General features: G+C 42.8%; 1 protein-coding gene across 1 annotated transcript in view; it reads left to right on the top strand.

Moving 5' to 3' along the window:
• Nucleotides 1-24,984, top strand: part of erc2 (ELKS/RAB6-interacting/CAST family member 2) — a 48,674-nt gene that overhangs the window by 22,520 nt on the left and 1,170 nt on the right. Inside the window, exons 3-20 of the mRNA XM_053484072.1 lie at nt 2,853-3,290; nt 4,534-4,608; nt 6,575-6,730; nt 9,887-10,054; nt 10,210-10,377; nt 10,479-10,616; nt 12,121-12,261; nt 12,397-12,537; nt 15,156-15,191; nt 16,627-16,829; nt 18,319-18,396; nt 19,501-19,512; nt 19,811-19,928; nt 20,039-20,199; nt 20,316-20,463; nt 20,738-21,340; nt 21,456-21,519; nt 24,138-24,309. Of these exons, the coding sequence (XP_053340047.1) occupies nt 2,853-3,290; nt 4,534-4,608; nt 6,575-6,730; nt 9,887-10,054; nt 10,210-10,377; nt 10,479-10,616; nt 12,121-12,261; nt 12,397-12,537; nt 15,156-15,191; nt 16,627-16,829; nt 18,319-18,396; nt 19,501-19,512; nt 19,811-19,928; nt 20,039-20,199; nt 20,316-20,463; nt 20,738-21,340; nt 21,456-21,482 (2,811 nt within the window). The 3' untranslated portion in view covers nt 21,483-21,519; nt 24,138-24,309. The remainder of the gene's footprint in view (nt 1-2,852; nt 3,291-4,533; nt 4,609-6,574; nt 6,731-9,886; nt 10,055-10,209; nt 10,378-10,478; nt 10,617-12,120; nt 12,262-12,396; nt 12,538-15,155; nt 15,192-16,626; nt 16,830-18,318; nt 18,397-19,500; nt 19,513-19,810; nt 19,929-20,038; nt 20,200-20,315; nt 20,464-20,737; nt 21,341-21,455; nt 21,520-24,137; nt 24,310-24,984) is intronic.

Raw genomic sequence — 24,984 nt, 5'->3', positions numbered from 1 at the left:
AGAAATCTGTATCTCGTTATAACTAACCAGTCTGCCGGGAGTGAGCGTGTGTGTGTGTGTGTGTGTTACACAGAATGGAAAATAAGCAAACCATCAACGCACGGAAGCCATGTGGAAAACAACCTGATCTTACAGTGTCACAGGGGGCGGAGCCTGGGTTTACCTGACCTGAGAGAATATACTGTACAGTGTCCTGGAAAAATAAAAACAGATCTCTGGTAATAAAGGAGGCTGTAAACATCGGAACCTGGATTCCAGGATGACGGGATGTTCAGTGAACTGTAAAGTCGTGTAAAATAAAAGCAGGGGCGTGTACTTCAGCTGTTGTGATGACCTTATATATAATAAGGTCATGTTGTGATATTTAATATTTGAAAAAAAATAAGACTTGCCAGGAACTGTGTATGAAAATTGTGTATTACTACACTGCCCTCTGCTGGTCAGATCTGAACACTGCGCAGAGATTTTTTTTGTGTGTAACGCTGTGTCTCCCCCTGCTGGATAAATCACACATTGCACACTGAAATTAACACATGAACATCCTGATTTTATTATTATTATTATTATTTGTCTCTTTCCAAAAAAATGGTTGATGGATTTTAATTAAATTCAACAATTTTGTTGCATAAGATTAAAAGGTTTGCGGTTACACAACACATGTTTGGGGATTGGTGTTTGTTTGGTTTGTATCTTACATACAGTAAAATAACAAGTCTGTAATTAATTTAGTGGGGATTTTATTTAAGTTCAGTTTTTTTTTCCGTCACATATACATTAACTGAACAGTGAAATTCTTTATTCTTCACATATCCCAGCTTATTGTAAGTAGACTGGAGTCAGAGCGCAGGGTCAGTAATTATACAGCGCCCCCTGGAGCAGACAGGGTTTAGGGCCTTGCTCAAGGGCCCAACCGCAGCAACCTGGTGGAGCTGGGGCTCGAACCGCCGACCTTCCGATCAATAACTCGGAACCATAACACACAGAGCCACGATATGAAATCTGAAAGCTTGATAAAGTGCATTGATATGTGGAGGAACAAAGGGGGACAAACATCCTTTATAGTGAGCGTGAGATTAGTTTTATTTATTATCATCACCTCTGCTGTGTTTGTCACGGCCCGTGAAGTTTGTAGTCAAAGCCATTTTTGGTCACATGATAAATGACCTCACCTTACGACCAAACTGTCATATGTTTGAGTGCATGGGTCAACATAGGTACATTTCAATCACAAAACACTTTAAATGTGTGTCCTACAGTGCAGCCTGTACCACACACACACACACACACACACGTCTCTCTGTCCTCTCTGTAAGTGGTGATTTTCTGCTCTGACGCTCTTCACGCTTTCCATTTTTCCCATCAGCACCTGCTGGACGCGCGCAGAACCAAGGTGTGTTACACTGCTCTGGCTATGTGTGTGTGTTCACTGTAGTGTGTTCAGTGCAGTGTGTCTGAGTGTGTGTCTGTGTGTTGCATGTCCCATGTGTTCACTTTTCTAAACTTTCTGAACACTGATCCTGGATCAGCGTTTCAAGCCAAAAGACTCCAGTCTCATTGGAAACCTTTTTTTTTCCCCCATCATGCCCTGGTGCAGATTCCTGCTTGGTGTGTGTGTGTGTGTGTGTGTGTGTGTGTGTGTGTGTTTTCCCCCCTAAATCTGTCCCATCTCTCAGAAGTACAAGCACCGTGGAAATAATTTATTAGGTTGGCTTTTCTAGTGTGTGTCAGGTGGAGTGAAGCTGAAACAGCACAGAGAAGTGGAACGATCTCGTTCACCCCTGATCGATTTTGTCATTTAAAACAAAAAACAAAGCTCCGACTGACGAGCCGGACAAGGCGGAACCACATGGGTGATGATCTATAAAAACACTGGAACACCGAATCACCGACCTGAGAGCGCTGGGAACGCTGAGGCAGACTGGGAGAGGAGGGAGAAATCCAGTTATCTAGATAAGATGAAAAGCAGTGTAACAAATTTAAAGAAAACTAAAAAAAAAAACCTAAGTAAGCTTATGATAAACTAATAACAAAAAGGAATTAAAAGGGATGTTTTATGTGTTTAAAATGAATAAAGAAAAAGGAAAAAGAACAGAGTGCAGATGTGGATAAGTCGGGAAAAAAATAAATAAAGATCTGGGGCTGAAATAGCACAGAACTAATGAAGATGTAAGGTGAAAGAGCAGAGAAATATAATCCACCAGCTAGGAAAAAAAAAAGTAATAATTCAAATAAAAGCGCAGAATAACGAGCTGGTGCTAAAGAATTAATGATCTAATTTAAATAAAGAGCAGAGAAGATTAATCTGGATAATGCAGGAAGTGATGAATAGTGAATAGATACGGTGGCTTTCTCAGAGTCAGGGGCGCTTTTTCGTTTTTTTTTATCATTAAAGCGCTAAAAGGGAAAAAGGAGGAGCGAGGAGAAGAAAGTGGTGTTGATAAAATAAAAGGACGGGACGAGCCGCACGCGCTCCACTTTCAGCTCTTACGTTCCTCTTATATATATTTAGTAGTTTTGCCGAAGGCTCTGAACGCGCGGCTCAGATTAAGCGACTGCGTTCTCATTAGCCACTGCACCATGTGACTTCATTCCGCCAGGATTCCCAAGAGACGGGACAGACACAAGTGTCCTTCTCGAGCTTGCGAAGCTAATAAACGCATGGTTCTTCAGTCATCGATGCGCTAAAGCGTCTGATAAATATAAATAAATGTTTGTTTATGCACCTGAAGAACACCATGGATAATGTTTTGTGTAAAATTGTTTCACTTTCACTTCTATTCGTCATTATTGTGTCAGGAAGGATTAAACACTCTCCAGTTCTCATTAACACGCATGTCTCTGCTTCCCTCCAGCATCTACAGATGACCATCCAGGCTCTTCAGGATGAGCTGAGGACCCAGCGTGACCTGAACCACCTCCTGCAGCAGGAAAGCAACTCCAGACCCGCCGGAGCCGAGCACTTCACCACCATCGAGCTGACCGAGGAGAACTTCCGCCGCCTGCAGGCCGAACACGACCGCCAGGCCAAGGAGCTCTTCCTGCTGAGGAAGACGCTGGAGGAGATGGAGCTGAGGATCGAGACGCAGAAGCAGACCCTGGGCGCCAGGGACGAGTCCATCAAGAAGCTGCTGGAGATGCTGCAGAGCAAAGGGCTCCCCCCTGTGACAGGGAGAGCTTCTGAAGAGGAGGAGCAGGACAGGGCGCGGCGGATCGCAGAGGCCGAGGCTCAGCTCGGGCACCTGGAGGTCATACTGGACCAGAAGGAGAAGGAGAACCTTCACCTGAGAGAGGTGTGTGATATGGTTAACTATTTACAAGCTGTGCCTTAAACAAGGGGGCGGGCCAGGAAACAGGAAGTGGTACCTGGTGACAGGATGAAGGATGGTAAAATGATTGTTTGTATATCAAAGTAAATTTCTGCATAAGAAATAATGGAAACTCTGACGATTCGTTGCACAGCTCAGAAATATTCATATAAAATTAATTCATATAAAGTATAAAGTCAAAATAAAACAAATTAACCTGCACTTTACCTTTGAAAAGTACGGCGCCCCCCCGTAAAAGTTCAGTGGTCCGTGCACAACCTCTCGTGGCTGAGCCTTTCTTCGAATACGCCTTTTCACGGGGATGGTGGGTAAGAAAAACACACCTCGTTTTATTAATTCGCGCACTCGGTTTAGTATTCAGTGCGCACGGTTTGTTCTGTTTTTATTTGTCTGACCACATGACAAATAAAAAAAAAAATAAATGGTGTTAGACGAGGGACTGTGTAGGACGACTTTAGCGTACACACACACACACACACACTCCTCTAAACAGTTTCATGTCCCGCTCTGCTACAGCCTTATAAACTTTTTTCTTCACGAGGGCCGTTGTTGCAGTACAGTTACTAAAGAACAGTCACTACACTTGGGCACAAAAAAAGTGCAGAGTGTTATAGTAAACAGTACACATGCCCACGTGTGTATGTTAACTATACGAGTGATGCACTTAGAACTGAGTGTGGGAGACGATTATCCACAATCCCACAGTGCACGAGAGAGAAGAACCATCAGCTCAATTGTAATATTTGAGATGTAAATATGCAAAATGCTTGCAGACCGAGATAGTCACAATCCAAGGTTCCATTGCAATTACAGTATATGTTCTCATGTCTTTGTAGTCAGGTACGAGCTGAGGTTTGTAATACGTTCACGTGTTTGTGTTTAAGACCAAAGGAAACATGTGTTTCATCGTGTTGCTTTATCAACCAGGAAAAAAAAAAATCAATTTTGAGAGAGTGAGAGAGAGAGAGAGAGAGAGAGAAGCTCCTGTCCCAGTGACCATAATGTCCACAAAGGGCCAACACTCACACACTAAGTGGTGGACTGTGGGCGGAAACCAGAGTAAACCAACCAAGCACGGGGAGAACATGCAAACTCCATGCACACAGACACCAGGAATGGGAATCAAACCCTGACCCTGGAGGCGCCATGCAAAATGAATTTCAGATCCAGAGTGAGTTTTCTGACTGTGAACCTTTTTTCCCTCCAGGAGCTCCACCGGAGAAACCAGCTGCACCAGGACCCGAGCAAGACCAAAGCCCTGCAAACCATCATAGAGATGAAGGTAAGAGTCGAGCTGAAGTTCCTAAACTAATTAGCGCAAAAAAAAAAAAAACAACTCATTGTCTGATCCGAGTCATGAGACGTGTGATTGAACAATAATTTAATGAAGAAATTAAATTATGATGAAGGAGTGGAAAAGAAACAGAAGGCTTTGATGAAAGAGCAAGTGTGTGTGTGTGTGTGTGTGTGTGTGTGTGTGTGCTTGGCTACGCTAGGCTGCCACCTTCTCACCAGCAGAGCCATTACACACACTTCTAAAAATAAAGCATGACCTCATACAGCTCTTTTATACACACACACACACACACACACACACTCACACACACACTCACACACCCTTTAGGACCTTCGTGATTTGACTCCCCAAGAATAATAATACCCAGAATTCTCTACTGCTGCGCGCATGCGATACCAGGATGAAGCCCTTATGACCATTCTCCAATCTTGTGACCGTCCAATCAGCACCTGTTATCTCGCCTACTCCCTCCTAGTAATCTCCCATCATGCACCAGTTCCCCGTAGCGCACACTCTCTCCTCTCCCTCATCCACCCGCCATTGGTGGAGGACTGATGCTGTTACCATGGGAACAGGAGCGGGTTGTTTACAACGGTGAAGCCACTAAGGCAGGCGTGTGTGTGTGTGTGTGTGTGTGTGTGTGTGAGCGAGAGAGAGCGGGAGAGAGGAGAGAAGGGGAGAGGAGAGACGAGACGAGAGGAAGGGCAGGGATGCTGATGCTGCTCATTTGCACGTAAAGGGTAAAGTGCGGAGCGTGTTTTTTTTTTGTCTCCTCCTTTCAGAAGCCTGTATTTGTGGTTTGTTTGTAAATACAAGGTGCACGGATCGAACGCTCGCTTCGAACAAATTGGAACGAAGCTGCAGCCACAGCACGGGCCTTTTTAATGCATGAGGATTTGGCCATGCTGCGTGGTTTTTCTGGGCAAAAACGCCCAGGAAAGGAAAAAAAAACAAAAAACAGGTAGCCAGATGGTTTTAATCTAAAGGACGCTCGGTAGAAAGGCAGCGCTCGTGGGCATCATTTGCATGTACATGATTGAGATACGGGTTCCAGATGGCTGTGCTTTCCGAATTACTCTGGGTTCGGTCCGTATTTCAAAGCAAAGTTGTGCGTAACTTCCATGACGTAGCCAATCCCGTAGTTCTCCTAACCGCACCGTAGGTTGCATGGTCGCACAATTTTACCCAAAAATTGTACAAAAAATGTTTAACTGTTGAACAGGTTTGTTCTCAAGACATTGCTCTGATGTTAAAATGAACCTGCTAGTGTAACGCGATCGAATTAGCTCAGGTTAGCTAGGCTAATCTACGATCAGAAGTTCAGTCGCTAATACCCGAGCGTGCGGGAGGAACTGATCAAACGCATTTGCTTTTGAAAATATGAATGAGGTTAAATATCTCAGTATTGATTCGTACTGACCACGCAGAGGAGGGAAGAGTGCTAGGGAGTGAACGAGTAAACAAGTGTTGGGGAACGAGGAACGCACCCTTCCGCCGCGGCTAATCTGTTTATTTATTTAAACAGCCAAAAAGCATGCTGTCGCAGTTTTGCAGTCCGAGAATGAAACGCACACACACACACACACACACACACAAGGCTACGCACTTCCGTGTTTACTCTCTCTCTCCGCCTTTCTCGGTCTCTCTGTTCTGTTCTGTATCTCTCTTATCTGCAACCGGATGCGCGTCCAGTCCAGACGAGCAGCGCTTAGATGCCACTCCATTAGCATGACGGGAACAGGCTTCTGCACTGCAGTTACTCATTTTCCTGCACAACACCCACGTCCCTCTCTCTCTCCCTCTCTCTCTCTCTCTCTCTCTCTCTCTATCTCTCCCGGTCTCTCTGGGTTTCTTGTTTTTTACTCTGATATCATTTGAGTAGTCCATGGTGCGTTAGTCCACCAGCATGGAGCCGAGTGCTGCTAATTTCTCGTCCAAACTCTTCCTCCAGGACACAAAGATCGCGTCCCTGGAGCGGAACATCCGAGACCTGGAGGACGAGATTCAGATGCTGAAGGCCAACGGCCTGCTGAGCACCGAGGACCGCGAGGAGGAGATCAAACAGATGGAGGTTTACAAGAACCACTCCAAATTCATGAAGAGCAAGGTAAAGCGCCTCGGCACTTTCTACGCCCGCTACAAACCTTTCGAGGGAGAAATAAAGAGAACTCGTGAGGGTTTGAGGCTTGCTGTTTGTTCTAGAGAGTGGGTCGGACTGCTCTGTGTGTTCGGGCGAACACTCGTAACACCATCAGGATCTGATTTCAGGAGTTTCTGGATCCTGGTTGTCCAGAAGGTGTTGATTTATTTACTATAACGGAGGCTCTGAGCGTAGTGCAGCCGCAAACTTATATTAATGGGTTGATTCTACTGTAATAGTAGTTATCATTTCCATCCATTGATGTTTTCTTTAAGGAGAAATATGTGCATGGAAGGAGTCTCCAGTTTCAGTGCTTTCTAACAGTCAGGGGGAAGATGTAACTTTGAGTTTTCATTCAGAGAAGTTTACGCTTCTTTGTGGGTTTTGTGTGATTTTTTTTTTTTTTTTTTTTTGTCTTTTAAACTTCAAGCGAGAGAAAAAAGAGAGGCAGGTGAGGGAGCGAACGTTTATAGCTATAACATAAGTGAGACCAGGAACTAACTGTACACAGAACTGCGAAAGTATAAAACGATGTTATCAATAAATGATAAACTGTGGAAGTCATTATTACTTTATATACTGTATATGTAAGGTTTACAGCAAACCAAATATAAGATCATTTAGTTTATTTCTAATAAAATGTTACAGAAACTGCAATTAAGAAAAATGTCTTGTTCTATTGGGAGAGGATTTTGTTTCTTTCAAGAAATAAGCTTCATTGATTTGACTAGAAATAAGCTTCATAATTGTATGCTGAGTTTGCCGTCACTTTAATTTAAGAAATTATAGATCCGTTTCCGTTGACCGTTTATAGATCTGAAGCTCGATTCAAGAACATTTGATGCTCAGATGCTGAGATCCTTTTTTTTTTTTGCAGTGTAAATCTTGCTGATTCTGATATTCTCTGCGGAGGTAATATTGCCCAATAAAGTTAAACTAATATCAGGTGAAATAAACACACTCGTGTGCTTGGATATGGCCGTAGGCTGTGTTTGCACGGTTTAAGAGTACACTGGCATGTTCTGGAGCTTCTTGTGTGCAAGGTTCATTAATGATGGAGAGCCGTTCCGTGCCGTGAGCAGGTGTTTAACAGGAGCAGAGCTGCAACAGTGATGGACACGATTTCCTTTACTGCACCGCTCGGGCCGAGAGACACGTCGAAACACAAACACACCCCGTAGCGCGCTAACACGTCTTCTCTCCGTCTCCTCCGTCTGGCAGCATTAGCTCCTCCGTGTTTGTGTAAGAACTACTCCCGTGTTTAACGTCCTGAAATCCCATCTCAGCGTTTATTCAAGTTTCATTTCATTTCATTTAAATAAACTTGCAGCTGATTTATGATTCATGACGATTTAAATCAAAATCGTCTCAGTTTTATGCAAATTAGCCGATGCAAAAGAATGCCCGGACAAATCCTTATTGGTAGCCGTGCATTTAATGTTCAGGATGTTAAGCGGTTTCATCTTTTTCATTATATTTATATTATTATTACAATTAATTTCATAGACATTAAACAAGGACACGGTGGTGATCTCTATAACCTGTGGTTGTTGCAGTTTCATTTTGTTAGTCATAATCTGCAGAAATAAAGGAAAGGTAGATTGGGACAGAACTCGCTCTTTCAATTAAATCTTTGTTTCATACATTGGGGGACCAGAAACCAGTCTTAGAAAAATGTTCTGTCTGTCCATCAAGTTTTTTTTTATTATTATTTTCCCCCCGATTTTCTCCCTAATTTGGTCGTGTCCAATTCCTCCCCGTCACTAGGGGGCTCCACATCTTTTCGAACTGCTTGCTTACGCACCGTTAGGGGCGGAGTAACAAACTCGGAGGAAAGCGCTAGTCACAGTTATGTGTCAGATTTACTAATCTACTTTTAAACTATTTCTCTTTTTTTTTTTCCACCAAGATCATGCCAGTGCAAGTTAACTTTCTGTAATTTTGAACCTCCAGTTTATTAATTGATTACATTAGGTACGATAGAAATCATGGGCGGTCGTATAAGAATTTCACTGCATGTTATACTGTGTATTGCTGAGGATGTGATGATTATTTTAAAATAATCTACTAATGCGCTACTGTCTCAATGTAAACAAACACCTGCACCAATAGATATTAATTAGAAAAGATAAAGTGAATATTTTTACTGGGATTAGTTCATATTTTCACTTTGGCTGAAATAACAGCGCTGAAGTGGTATAAGTGAATTTTAACACGCTGGAGTGGTTTTAAGACAAAACTTCATCTTTATCTGATCTACTTTTTCAAGACAGACAGACAGAGTGACAGTCAGAGAGACAGACAGAGTGACAGTCAGAGAGACAGACAGAGTGACAGACAAAGTGACAGACAGACAGAGAGACAGACAGACAGAGAGACAGACAGACAGACAGAGAGACAGACAGAGTGACAGTCAGAGAGACAGACAGACAGACAGACAGACAGAGAGACAGACAGAGTGACAGACAGACAGAGTGACAGACAGAGAGACAGACAGAGTGACAGTCAGAGAGACAGACAGAGAGAGAGACAGACAGACAGAGAGACAGACAGACAGACAGAGAGACAGACAGAGTGACAGACAGACAGAGTGACAGACAGAGAGACAGACATGTACGTGGGCTTCAACCTGAAATAGTAATAATATGACTGATTACATTAAACAGCAGATTTAATTTTTTAACTTTAACTGTTTCTACAAACTCTTTAATCATCAGCCACTCGTACTAACGCTAGTTTAAAATACAGCATGACTTAAATTTTCTTTTATTATTTTTACTTTAATAAATGTTAATTAAAGTGGTAAATAATCTTTTATAAAATATTTGCCCAGTGCTCACTTCACTCCTCTTAGTCCACAGCAACTAATTTAAATATGTACTTACACAATAATCTTTTTTTTTATGTTACTGTAAGTATTTCTGTTGCTAATATTACCAGTAGATTAGCATTAAATTACCAATACATTACTGACGCCCTATTTTTAAACATTTAATATATTATACATTATATTTTCAGTAAAAAAATTTTTTTTTAACTTTAACTTGTAATTGCTTAATTGTGTTTTTTATTTTCTGATGAAAGACGTATTTTTTAGACATCGTTTATTTCTTTTCCTCTCAGATCGATCAGTTGAAGCAGGAGCTGTCGAAGAAGGAGTCGGAGCTGCTGGCTCTCCAGACGAAGCTCGAGACTCTGAACAATCAGAACTCAGACTGCAAGCAGCACATCGAGGTTCTCAAGGAGTCTCTGACGGCCAAAGAGCAGCGAGCTGCTATCCTGCAGACTGAGGTGTCTCTCTCTGACACACACACACACACACACACACACACACACACACTTCATTATCATTAATAATTTTATTAGACTGGTGCACGCTTCCAGCAGCATGCTGTGTAGTGGAATATTATGGGATGTAGGACATGCCGGTGTGTGTGGCGGTGCAGGTGGATGCCCTGCGGCTGCGCCTCGAGGAGAAGGAGTCCTTCCTCAATAAGAAGAGCAAGCAGCTGCAGGACCTGACCGAGGAGAAAGGCACGCTTGCTGGGGAGATCCGGGACATGAAGGACATGCTGGAGGTCAAAGAGCGCAAGATCAATGTGCTGCAGAAGAAGGTACGTCTCCTAGGATATGAATTAAATAAGCAATTTGCTAGTTGTGGCTGCACAGGAACCTGAATGTGGAATCTCTCTCTCTCTCTCTCTCTCTGTGTCAGATTGAGAATCTGCAGGAACAGCTGAGAGATAAAGATAAACAGCTGGGAAACCTGAAAGACCGGGTGAAGTCTCTGCAGACCGACTCGACTAACACAGACACGGCCCTTGCCACGCTTGAGGAGGCGCTGTCTGAGAAGGTGAACTGCTAATGCAGCGTTTATCTGTGAAAAAGGCATGGCCCGTACTGTGAAGAAGGCGGGGTCTCTGTATAGTGAAGAAGGCGTGGTCTCCATACAGTGATGAAGGCGTGGTCTCTATAGTAAGGAAGAAGTGGTCTCTGTACAGTGAAGAAGGCGTGGTCTCTGTACAGTGAAGAAGGCGTGGTCTCTGTACAGTGAAGAAGGCGTGGTCTCTGTACAGTGAAGAAGGCGTGGTCTCCATACAGTGATGAAGGCGTGGTCTCCATACAGTGATGAAGGCGTGGTCTCTATAGTAAGGAAGAAGTGGTCTCTATAGTGTGAAGAAGGTGTGGTCTCTATAGTAATAAAGGCGTGGACTCTACTGTGAAGAAGGCATGGTCTCTGTACAGTGAAGAAGGCGTGGTCTCTGTACAGTGAAGAAGGCGTGGTCTCTGTATAGTGAAGAAGGCGTGGTCTTTATAGCAAGGAAGGCGTGGTCTCTATAGTAAGGAAGGCGTGGACTCTAGTGTGAAAAAGGCATGGTCTCTGTACAATGAAGAAGGCGTGGTCTCTGTATAGAGAAGAAGGCGTGGTCTTTATAGTAAGGAAGGCGTGGTCTTTACAGTGTGAAGAAGGCTAGGTATCTATAGTAAGAAAGGCATGGTCTCTGGATAGTGAAGAAGGCGTGGTCTCTGTATATTACAGAAAGTCTTAGTATAATAAAAAAAGGAATGGACTTTTTACAGTGACGAAGGTGTGGTCTCTGTGGAGTAATGAAGGCGTGGTCTCTGTAAAAAGGAAGAAGGCGTGGTCTCTGTACAGTAACAAAAGTGCGCTCTCCGTTCAGTGACGAAGGCGTGGTTGCTGTATAGTGAAGAAGGTGTGGTCTCTCTATAGTAACAAGGCGTGGTCTCTGTACATCAGAGAGGGCGTGGTCTCTGTACAGTGACGGAGCGTGGTCTCTGTACATCAGAGAGGGCGTGGTCTCTGTACAGTGACAGAGGCGTGGTCTCTGTACAGTGACAGAGGCGTGGTCTCTGTACAGTGACAGAGGCGTGGTCTCTGTACAGTGACAGAGGCGTGGTCTCTGTACAGTGACGGAGGCGTGGTCTCTGTACATCAGAGAGGGCGTGGTCTCTGTACAGTGACGGAGGCGTGGTCTCTGTACATCAGAGAGGGCGTGGTCTCTGTACAGTGACGGAGGCGTGGTCTCTGTTCATCAGAGAGGGCGTGGTCTCTGTACAGTGACGGAGGCGTGGTCTCTGTTCATCAGAGAGGGCGTGGTCTCTGTACAGTGACGGAGGCGTGGTCTCTGTACATCAGAGAGGGCGTGGTCTCTGTACAGTAAGGAATAATCTATCTCCTAAGTGTTTTATGTCGAGTGAACAGCCTGAACACCACGCTCCTGTATTGAAGACGCTCCTAGTCTTTTTAATTTTGGTTGTTGATTGATTATGAATATAAATGTGATTGTGCATGTTAATGTGATTACAACTCTGAATATGAAACTTGTGTCGCTCAGGAGCGAATCATCGAGCGTCTGAAGGAGCAGAGAGAGCGGGAGGACCGGGAGCGCATGGATGAGCTCGACTCGTACAAGAAAGAGAACAAGGAGCTGAAGGAGAAGGTCGGCAATCTGCAGGTGGAGCTCACAGAGAAAGAGGTCTGTGTGTGTGTGTGAGAGAGAGTGTGGGTGTGTGTTTGTGTGTGAGTGTGTGCGTGTTTGTTTGTGCTCTACAGGATATTTTCCAAGTGTACCATCTGCTCATTAACTCCTGCTTGCTCTCTCCGTGTCCAGTCGAATTTATTAGACCTGAAAGAACACGCCTCTTCTTTGGCCTCGTCCGGCCTGAAGAAAGACTCCAAGCTGAAATCTTTGGAGATCGCCATCGAGCAGAAGAAAGAGGAGTGCAGTAAGCTGGAGACGCAGCTGCAGAAGGTAGGCCCTTAATCGAAACCATCACTGGATAGAACAGTTCACGTCAATTCAAGAAAGATTTACTGGTTTAGTTGATTTGTTTAAAATTCTAAGAGAAAAGAGGTGAAAAGGCCGTGAAAAAAAGTAAGAAATATAAAAAACATTATACATGATATTTAATTGAAAATGTATATATAATTAATAAAGACCCATCAGAGATGCACATTGGGAAAACAACCCACACTTGCCTAGGTGTTTAATGTTTTTTATTTATTTATTGGAAATTCAAACAAGATCCATACATAATACATATCTTCCACCCATATCCCCCCCCCACACGTCACAATGAAACAATAGCCAGTCAATAGAAAAAAAGGGATACAAGAAAATATATAAGTAAACAAATGAACAAAGTTGAACTAAAGAATAAAACAAGACCAGAACTAGAAATCTTTCATTACAGATCAAATGTATCTACATCTATATTTCAAAGTGGCTTATTAATAATGGTTCCCAGACATCATAAAATTCCTGAGTGGATCCCTCCACGGAATAGCAACTCTTTTCTAAATGAACAAAATGCAAGACCTCTTTAATCCAGGAAGCGCCTACTGGTGCCAATGGCTCCTTTCACTTAAACAGGATCTCCTAGCGTAAAGGCAGCTAAAGGCTATCATATTGGCCTGGGAGTCCTTCAGGTCAGCACCACTTGAGTCAACACCAAAAAGTCCAATCAATGTGATGGTTCTAATGGTATTTGGCATATTTTTGACAAAGCATCAAAAATGATATAACTTTGGGCGTGTCTAGAACACATGCAGTAGTGTAGCTGCTTCCTGCTTATATCGGCCACATGTGGGATCAAAGTCCTCTCTGATTTTAGATAGTGTTACCTTAGACCAGTGAAGACTTTTAAATTGAACTACTGTGTGTTTGAGGCAAATTGATAATGATTGGATTCTATGTATTATTGGACAAATACATGGTGTCGGTGCTAAAAAGTCTCACATAAGGAAAAAAATTAAATTTTTTCAGATAGGATTATATAACACCATTTTTCATAATACCTAATGCTTCCTAACTCCTGAGCCATGCTTCTTCATTTTTTTGGAAATACGCATACACATTTATATTTTGATCAGATAAAAAGAAACACGTTTGCTAAGTACAATTTCATGCCCTTTTATGTTTTAGTGTTTGTAACTTTTTTTTTTTTATTCCAATCTTTCAATGATCTTAGTTGTCATTCAGATGAACCTTGTCCAATTTAGATTTCACATGAAAAGACATAAACTTGCAAAATTATTAAGATATTTCAACATGAATGTGACATGGTTACGGACACTACAGATTCTTTGCTTTTTAAGCTTCTTACCAAAATGCAATTGAAGCAACACTTTTTACAGGTCAAGTACTTCTAAAAGCTTACACCAATTTTAGTATTATTACTCATAAAGAAATATGCATAATTAGCATTTTAAATGATTATTGTTTAAACCGAGACAATATAACGCTAAAAATTTGCCATTTCTGTGGCACAAATAAAATTATTTCTCCAAAATGGCTGAAGTTGCGACCTAAAATTTTTAGGGAAGCGAGATCAGTCACTTTTATGTTGCATACACTTCAGATAGCGCTTCTTTGACACATTTTCTGTATTAATACGGTATATATATAACAAAAAATCTACTCGGCATCGGTACTGTGTTTTGGTAGTTTCTTTTGACAGAGTTTATCTGACATTTGTATCAGTTTCCCATTTACTTTAAGTACATCAAATGTGGTGCTATGTTTTTTATGTATATATATATATATATATATAAATGTCTATATATATAAATATATTACAATTTATTAAGTGAAAAAAAATTCCACTATGATTGAGGGGATTTAAGTTTCCAGAAAAATGGAGGGCGAATCATTAGACAGGGAAGTTTGTCAGAGAGCCATTTTCAAGACATAAAAACCTTTAAAGCCCCATGACTATTTGCCTGAAGGTAACTTTAGGTCACTTTAGACAAACATGTCTGTCAAAATAATCATTTAAACCCATATATGAATATTTGATTCCTACTATCCTTACTATGCAAGGTTTTACTTGATAGTCCACAGATGGAACAGTAACAGTGGAAGCTTCATGTTAAACATAGAAATTGGTAGCATTTCCACTCAGCGTTTAATAAATCTCCTGAAAACTAGATAAAATACCATCACCATAGTGTTACGTAACATGGCAGGCCACTAAGACCGCTCTCCTGGGCTCCATTCTGCCTGACAGTTACTGTAATCTGCTCTCCATCCTCCCTTCCTCGCTCCCTTTGTGTCCTTTCATGTGGTATGTTGCTCTTTTTTCCCCACTGATCCGAGACAGGTTCTGCTGTTTTACTTTATAACAGCTCAGATCAGGTTAAAGTAAAAAAAAAAAAAAAGCCTGTTCCTGGATCAGTGATTTTTTAAAAAAAAAAGGCAACTTATACTGTACCTGGTCCAAAAAAGTGGCTAATGCTAAACCTAACCTAACTGTTTCTCTGGGTCTCCCTCCCTCATTTTCCATCATCCTCATCATCTGTTTAACTCCTCCCTTTCCTCTCGTTTTCCTCTTCCTCCACCTCGTCCTCCTCATCGCCGTTGCAATGCAGCAAGCCGAGCAGCTGTTCAATCAGATGAACAACCCTGTAAGTGTCTCTCAGGACCCACACACACAGCACGTACTGCAAGCATGAGGAAACACTTTCTCTCTCTCTTTCTCTCTCTCTCTCTCTCACACACACACACACACACATTTTATTTCATTTTCAACAGTTGAGCTAGAAGTCACTAGACTAGAACAACATCCTTTAAATATTTTACTTACCTGTATGCTTAATAGTATCTTTTCCTGCTGATTGTTGAGCTTGAACGATGTCATATGCAATCATAGCTGGAAGCCGTGCACTCGTAATGGGAGAGGCTTAGTCTCTTTAGAGTGCCAGTCCTATCACCAGCACTAGCCAAACCCAGCAGTCTGTGAGCTCACATCTAATAAAGAGGTTGTATGGCTTTCCCCTAAAGTTGGGACCAGAGCTGTCTATTGATTATACCTTAAGGGCCACTTGATGGTGAAGTTGTTGCCATTGTGGCCTCACACCTCCAGGATTCAGGTTGGATTCCCGCCTCGGGACTGTGTGCATGGAGTTTTCTCCATGTTCTTTCCCGTGGTTCATGGGTTTCTTCTGAGTACTCAAGTTCCCTTGCACAGTCCAATGACATGCACAGGCTAATTGGTGCTTCCAAATTTCCCATAGCTCCCAAATGGCACCCCACCTCGTGCCTCAGTCTCTTGGGATAGGCTCCCGTTCCTCCTGTGTAGACGATGAAGTGGTATAGCTGAAGAATGAGTGAGAGTGAGTGAGTTCAGATTGTATCATAGCTACACACATACAGTATCACCTGAGCATCATCCAAACGGGTTCCTCATGCCTGAAGTACGCTGCCGATACCATCCTGTCTTTTCTAAGCTTCAGAAACGATTGACTGCTCATCTCTCAGGCTGTGTGTAAGCATAAGCATTGCAAGTGCAGCGTGTCTGCATGGCATCGTTCGCTGGTTTGTTGTCACATTAATCTGTTTGTCTGTGGGCAGATTTATGGGTAATAGAATAAGATAATGTGTCACGGTGTAATGATTCAGTCTGTGTCTCTGCGCTTTCACACCTTCTGTGTTTGTTTGCCATCAGTCGTGGTTGCTGTTGTTGTTGTTGTTGTTTGTGTGCTAACTCTGACTTTAAATGAATTGATAGTGTGAATAATTCTGGGCTTCTTCATTAATACGCTTAAAGACACATTTTACTGTATAAAGCAAACACATTCTGTCCTCTTGCTCACAAATCTCCAAAAAAATGCTGCAACGCAAAATTGATCTCTTTCTTACCTGGATTCGAGCCAAACTATTTTAACTGGACTGAGACAATCTCACTCAGAGCAGCGCTTGCAAGTCTGATTGGACCATTAGTTGAGTTCAGATTCACACCAGCAGTTGTCAGCGCATCGTATGACCTCAGAAATTTCTAAAATCATCAGGACAGTCCAGACACCTACTAGCCATTCGTACTCGTTGTGTTTTGCTCTCCAGAAGGCCCACGAGGTGGAGGTCCAGCAGGGTTCTCGGGGAAACCCGGACTACATGGAGCGCGTGAAGCTCCTCGAGAAGGAAGTGGCGTTCTACAAGGATGAGTCAGGGAAAGCGCAGACAGAGGTAGAGAGGCTGCTGGATATCCTCCGTGACGTGGAGACCGAGAGGAACGACAAGGACAAGAAGATTGCTGAGCTGGAGAGGTGAGGACGCAGAGGCTTCTGACGTTTGAATAAATTCAGTTTAAGTTTCTCTGGGTTATTATTTCTTTTCTCTGTTGTTCATTACAGTGTCGTCTAAATGTAACCAATATTTTGCTCTGTAACAACATCTTGCCTCACACGATCAGCTTGTATTTCGTGTTTTGGTCGACTTATTTTTAGTGCAGCTTAATTTTTTGCGCTAACAAGAAATATTAGCTTAATTTGTTTAACTAAAATTTGTTTGCATTTAAGGTGCATAAAATGTTGCAATCCTACAGGGGGTGCACCCTTAACTATTCACACATTGGCAGGCAGCACAGCGGCCTGTATGGTAGAAGCGGATTATTTGCTGTTTGTTTAGAATTGTAACAAAATCTGAACCGCAATACAAATCGAATCGGCACCTGGGTATCGTGATGATATCGTATCGGGACGTCCCTGGTGATTCCTATTGCAGCTGTTTTACATCATGGAAGTGTTTTGTGACTGAGACTTTCACAGCGAAGTGATGTACAGTAGCTACTGATGTAATTTGAAATTAAACTGAACCTACTCTATACACACCATGAAATGTGATGTTTTACGCGCTGGGCCTTGGCATGGACCACGCTTGAGTCCACTAGAAAAAGTGTTCTTGAGTACGGTACGCGGTACCTGGGCACGGCTGGTATTAAATATGAAAGCTACTCATACGTGAATAGTTGATATATCCCCAAGCTAGGCTCCTGCTCGCAGATAAATAATTGTTTTCTCTCTCCTTTAAATCAATTGACGTCAGCATTGTGGACTGAATTTCTTAGGCCAAAAAAGCCCAAGTTCTGAGATCTACATTTTGTTCATGATTGGTCCAAACATGACATGAAGCATGAAGCAGCTACTTCAAACAGATCGGATGTTTGCTTGTTGGCTTGCAGTTCCAATCGTACGTCGACAGCCCGAGTCATATGGTTTTTATTAAATTGTTTTATTAAAATTTTTAATGAGCAGAAGTTTTGGTTTTATTTAGTTCTTTTATTGTAGATGACCAGTTGTGCGGAAAAGTACAGCATTAGGTCTATCTGTAAAAAAACAACCGAGAAAACTGAGATGATTTTCTTCACATGCTCACTAGCGCCCTCTATTCCTCAGAGACGGCTGTTGCATTTCTCTGTTAGAGCGTTCAGGAGCCTATCTGAACTGTGTGTTGTGTTTTTTGTTCTTTTCTGCTGGCTTGCCCTTTCCTTATCTTTCTCTTTCTCTTTCTCCCACTCTCTCATGTTCCCTTCATCCTATCATATATTTGTCCTCTTTAATCTCTCTCTCTCTTTCTCTCAATCCACCATTCATTCCACATTTTCCACTCTTATGCGCTCTCGTATATGACTGTCCATCTCCATTTCCCCTCTTTTCTCTTCCGTCTCTGCATCTGACGCTTATCCCCTCCATTATATACATGCCTCCACCCATTCATATCCTTGCCCCATGCCTCTATGCCCCGCCCTGGGGGCAGAGCCCCTGCTGACTCCGCCCCCTCAGTGTCCGCTGCCCCCCAGCAGATTGGGGGCATGGTGTGGGACTTCCTGGGAAAGTGAGTGCTCTGCCCTGAATCATGGCTCGGCTGCACCTGCCTGCGTGTCTGTCTGCCTGGCTGTCTGTCTGCTTGCGTGTGTGCATGTCTTTCTCTTCTCGATTTCTCTTTTTCCCCTTTGTAGCTCTGTGCGACTGCCTTTCTGTGACTGGTGCATCATGGATGCTATTTCTGCAGCTGCTGAATATTCACTGACCCCTATAGCATAAAAGTGACAGGAAATGTGCTCCCAAAAGTACTGCATCTTGATTACTGCATTAAAATTACATTGTGGTCTGTTGTATTTCATATTGTTTGGTGTTTTTGTAATCAGTCATGCTTTCCTTCCGTCATTCACTTCGCGTTACAGTGGCAAAGCATTCTTTGCCATACGCTATATGTTGGCAGATATGTAAGGCCCCATAACCACCTAACATGGCCCCCAAAGATGCCACAACTCACTTCCACTATCATGGCGTTCACTGATTCCTGTACATTTGCATCAGATCCAGTCCTGATCTCTGTCTCCAACACTTTGTCTCCTTGCTCTTTTTCTTTTATCCGCCCCTACCTTTTATTTAACCCTGTCTCTCCTCACTCTCTCTCTCACTTTGCATTGAATGCCACCTAATCTGTGGTTTTAAAAGAATGCATCACCGAGACAAAAATACTAACATTACTCAAAATAAATGGAAACTAGCCGGCATTAGTTAGCATACTTAACGTTGGTGAACATGCTAACTGATTCCTAATAGCAACCTTTTCTCGTTGTTACTCACGTTAGTATTTTTGAGGTGCGTTATTCCCTTAAAGCCGAAACACCTTTTCTACTTAACTTACTTAAACAGTTTTGCGTCCTGGAGTACTTTTATTTTGGTCTAATTGTTGCACCCTTGTCCCCTTGCTCCTGTCCCAGCTAGGCTGATTAGGCCGCTGCATGTTGATACTCAAATGCTTTTGTGAGCCAAACTAATGATGACAAAAAAAAAATGCATCCTGCATTAACTTCTTCAGGCCCTGATTTGAACCTCTGTCCTCTACTTTGTTTTGTTCAGCTGTGTTTCTGATGACTCTTATCTTTTCTCTTCTCTTCTTCTCTGCTCTGCACCTCTTCCTGTGATGCAGTCTTGCACCAAGGTAATCAGAGGTCTTCCTCGCAACCTTGTCTCACTGATTAATTTGTGACCTATGAACTTTACAGTTTGGGAATCAAGAACATGACTGGTAGAAGTAACGCTGCAACACAGCGTTAATTAACTCCACTAACCACAAAGGTCATTTTGTAGGTGTAACATCAGTGATGTCAATTATCCATAAAGTACACCAAAAAAGGAAACGTCAGAAAAGAAGACGTATCATGCGAGGACAGTTTGAGCAGGCCAGCCACGCTGCTTGCTAATGCTTGTCATCTTTTCACTGTTCCCTGACTTTCCAGGCAAGGCAAAGATCAGAACAAAAAGGGGCCTGGGATGAAGCTTGTTCAGCAAGGAGAGAAAAAGGGCAGCAGTATCCTACCAGACCCCCGCAAGGATAACCCCATGGACAACGCCAAGGTGTGCAACTATTTCAGTGCAAACCCAGATTGTGGAGAACTGTAGCATTGACAAGTTTAGCATGACCTCTGACATCCCTATTCCTCTAATGCACATACATTGCATCGTAGATGGAGGAGTTAATGACGGTCCTGGAGAAGACAAGGCAGGAGCTCGAAGCCACTAAGCAGCGCTTGTCCTCGACCCAGCAGTCTTTGGCTGAGAGGGATGGCCATCTGACCAACCTCAGGCAGGAGAGACGCAAACAGCTGGAGGAAATTCTGGAGATGAAGTGAGAACACCTTTTTGTTCATGTCTTCCCACAGATCTAATCTTCTATTCTTGCAGTAGCCTCGTCCCCTTCACACAAACACTTGGCTAGGTCCTTATGATTTTGTCTGTTTGTAGGCAGCAGGCTCTGCTGGCTGCCATCAGTGAGAAGGATGCCAACATCGCCCTACTAGAGCTTTCATCTTCTAATAAAAAGAAAACCCAAGATGAGGTGATGTCATTAAAGCGTGAGAAGGATAGACTCATGCAGCAACTCAAGCAGCAGGTCAGCTTGAATCACACAAACACAACACCCACCTCACTGAAGCTAAAGTAAATACTGTGAAATAAGAACCACTTACATGACACTCAACTTCTCACTCAGTACTTGGAATCACCTGCATGACAGTTATGACCACTTGCACTCAAAACTAGCACTAGTAAACTCTCAGCACCACTTGCTCAGCACTAACAAAAACATTAGGTCAAATATGCTGCTGTTACAAATAGATATAAAAGAAAGTATGTAAGTTTATTATGTTTTCCTGTAATCCTGATAGACCCAGAGCAGAATGAAACTGATGGCGGACAACTATGAAGACGACCACTACCACCCTCATGGCCCCCCACACCACCTCCAACCTGGGCCACCGCACCCCCATGCCCACCCCCAGGCTCTGCCTCCTGCCCAGGGTCAGCCTCTGTATCCACATGCCCCCCTACCTCAACCACAAGCCCCTTACCCACACACCCTACATGCCCAACATCCACAACCCCTACCTCCACACCCTCATCCTCAACAGACCCCTCATCCTCAGTACCTCCAACACCCCCAACAACCTGGCCCTCACCAACACCCACCCAGGCCCCAACAACCCCACCCTCAGCACCCGCACACCGGTGCCCCTCCTCAGCAACATCCTCAGCACCCTCAACACGGGCCACCCCCACAACAAGGACCCCATCCTCAACACCCTCAACACCCCCAACACCCTCAACACCCTCAACACCCTCAACACCCCCAACACCCTCAACATCCCCAACACCCCCACCACCCTCCTCATGCGGCTCCACACGGGCCGCACCCTCGACATCCAGCCCCGCACCACCGTGCCCCTGCCCGGGGGCCACCCCATGCAGGACACAGACCCACCCCAGATCCGGTGGGTTAAAATAATTATTACATTTTATTATTATTATTATTATTATTATTATTATTATTATCTGGCTGTGTGATTCTGGTTTAGATGCCTGTCCGCTCACATTTTGATTTCACAGGATGACGAGGAGGGCATTTGGGCATAACCATTTCCAAACCAAAGCAGTGCTCATCTTTTATACGGTAAGATCACATGTTTACTGTCATTCAATTTCACAATCAAAAAAATGGCAAGTAGAATTCTCATAATGTTTGCCCTACTGTAAAGCTAGTCAGTGAGGTGCTTCACATAATTTCCTCTCAGTATCGTTCATGTGTGAGCTTCAATATTTTTATGGTATTTACAAGCACTATATTATGGTACTTTCACCCTAGGGGCCCAGGCATGGATCCACATGACCCTGGTGGGTTTGCATAATGTAAAAACTGTACAGTGGAACCTTGGATTACGAGCATAATTTATTCCGGAAGCAGGCTTATATTTTAAAACACTCATAAACCAAATCGAATTTTCCCATTTAAAAAATAACTGAAACTCAAATTATTTGTTCCACAGCCCAAAAAAATAAATACATAAAATCAATTAACAAAAAATATAGCTTAAAAATAAAACAAATTAAACTGCACTTTACCTTAAAAAAAAGTAAAAATAAATCCTGACAGATAAGTGTTTCCGTTTGTGCGCGCAGGCTCTATGTATGTATATATGTGTGTGTGTGTGTGTGTGTGTGTGTGTGAGAATCTAAAGTAAGCTCCACTCTCCCCCTCCCCGTCTTACACAGTTACCCTTCTTTCACTCTTTTCACGCACACACGAGCGCACACAACGGAAAAACTTTTATCAGAAAAATTAACAAGAAGTCTCTCTAATGACACTCGATTAAGCGACACACTAACAGAATCACTGCTGTAAAGTAAAAATAAAACAAATTAACCTGCACTTTATCATTAAAAAGAATCGCGACAGAGCAGTGTTTCTGTGTAGAGCAGAGAGAAAGTGTGTGTGTGTGTGTGTGTGTGTGTGTGTGTGTGTTTGTCTGTAAAGGCGAAAGTAGTAGGGGTGTGTGTGTGTGTGTGTGTGTGTGCGATTACCTACAATTCCGCAGCGCAAGAGAGAGAAAAACCGTTGGCTTAATTGTGAACAAGAAGCGCATGCGGTGCTCGTAAACCAAGACTTGTTTGTTTTCCAAGTCAAAATTTGTTAAAAATCTTTGCTCGTCTTGCGGAACACTCGCAAAACCGCATTACTCGCAATCCGAGGTTTCACTGTACCATGCCAGGGCTTAAATCAGCTTACCATGCTCAAGACCACTTTAATAGGTAGTCTCCAGCATGGACACTCTTTTTTCTGGATGCCACAAACAATCGAAAAGGTGGTTCATTAGAAAAAAACCACGTTACCCCAGTCCTCAGCAGTCCAATCTCTGTACCTTTTGCAGAATATCAGTCTGTCCCTGATGTTTGTTTCTGAAGAAAAGTGGCTTCTTTGCTGCACTTTTAAAAATGTCTGAATGTGTCAGTCCTGTGTTATGCCGAGATCATTCATGTGTGGGGTTGCTTGTCAGCCAAGAGAGTGGGCTCAATCACAGTTTTGCCAAAGAATAAAGCCACAGACAAGAAAAAAAAACAAAAAACAGAAAAAGAATTCTCTGAGAGCAACTTCTTCCAACCATCCAAGAACAGTTTGGCGATAAACAGTGCCTTTTCCAGCATGATGGTGCTCCTCGCCATAAGGCAAAAGTCACAGGGAACAAAACATAGAAAATTGTGGGTTCATGTCCAGGAAACTCCCCAGATTTTAATCCCATGCAAGACCTCAATCCTTAATTATGCAAGAATGGGCTGCCATCAGTCAGGGTGTGGCACAGAAGTTGGTTGACCACATACCAAGGCGAATTGCAAAGGTTTTGAAAAAGAAGAATAAACACTGCAAATATTGACTCTTTGCGTGAACTTAATGTAATTGTCAATAAAAGCCTTTGACACTTATAAAATGCTTGTAATTAAACTTCAGTATATCATAGTAACATCTGACTCAAAGATCTTAAAACACTGAAGCAGCAGAACTTTGAGGAAATTAATATTTGTGTCATTTAAAAAACATTTGGGGACAGCTGTACCTCGACACAACTCGAATCAGATACAAAAAAGATAAGATACGAAAACGGGCCACTGTTTAGAATGTGACATCATCAACAATGTATCTCTAATATCTATAATATTAAACATAGCATGAAGGTCGACTTCCTTGTATTCCTTTTGTCTTCTATGTATTTATTGAGGGATCACAACCCAACTATGACCATACTGCCACCTGCTGTTCAGAGTGTGTAATTATGCAAGTGTACTTGAGTATGATGCAACATTACTAATTTAAAAGCTGGCCAGCGGTGGAGTGCGTGGGGGCAGTCATAGTCAGGCATGTTAGGAAGCAGTCATGCCTAGTGAAAATGCACAAAGCTCCCTTACTAATGAACATTAAACAGAAAACAGATCAATACGCTCCTCAATTTGCGACAAAATTGTAATATAGTGTTGTAGTGTAACAGGGGAGTGCTACAGGAGCTCTTAGACCACTCGCACACAAATTGATTTCAGGGCATGAAATGGAGTCATTGTGGTTTGGAGACGTTGTTGCTCTTGAATCCAATCCGATACTGTAATTTTTTTCACAGCTAAGCAATTAAAAAAAGGGAAAAACCTGAAAAAAAAACATGGAAAGGTCACAGTACGATTCTTTCTACTTCTTCTTCTTTCTCTTCTCTCTCTCTCTCTCTATCTATCTATCTCTTATGAATCCAGATGAAAGTTGGAGGTGCATAGCCATGTCATACCGATAACACTATCCATTATCCACTTGGCCGGACTTTATCTACTATCAGACCAATGCTTCAGCAGGGGAACTTCACACTGGGGAGAGGAGCAGGAAGGGTGTGAGTGTGTGAAGCCAGTGTGCAGACTCACACCTGAGCAGGTAGGAATTGCTAAGAGGCTTAAACATGGCAGGATACTTCAAATGAGAAATGCATTTAGACACATTTTGATTTCGCAGAGAGCTAATTTGTAAAGCAGGTACAAGAGGCTAGCGTTCCGCTGCCACACACCTCACTTGTAACTACCATAGCCTGTCATATAAATTCCCAGTTTTACTGCCGGATAAACTATCGTCATTTTACTGTAGTACTATTAATTATTGTGCTAGGGATGTTTTCAGAATCAGGAGCAAACTAAAGTGCGGTATAATACTAACTTTTGATCAAAGGCTTAAACTTGATGTGCTCCATTTAAAAATATGACCAGGAAAGGACTGTGAGCGAGTCCTCATTGACTATGAAGTCTTCCTTACTGTGAAAGTTTCCTTCAGTTTGTATTGATGCAGTTCGTGAGCGTACGAGCACATCATATGTTATTACAGTGCCTTGCAAAAGTGTTCATACTCCTTGAACTTTCCCGCATTTTGTCGTGTTACAACCACAATCGTAAATGTATTTTATTAGGATTTCATGTGAGAGACCAACACAAAGTGGCACATAACTGTGAAGTGGAAGGAAAATGGTTGACGTTTAAAAAATTGTCAGCCCCCTTTTACTCTGATACACCTGACTAAAATCCAGTGGAACCAACTGCCTACAGAGTCGACCTGTGTGTA

The sequence above is a fragment of the Clarias gariepinus genome, chromosome 23 (genome assembly GCF_024256425.1).
Source record: "Clarias gariepinus isolate MV-2021 ecotype Netherlands chromosome 23, CGAR_prim_01v2, whole genome shotgun sequence".
NCBI lineage: Eukaryota > Metazoa > Chordata > Actinopteri > Siluriformes > Clariidae > Clarias > Clarias gariepinus.
This window is presented reverse-complemented; position numbering and strand designations above follow the sequence as displayed.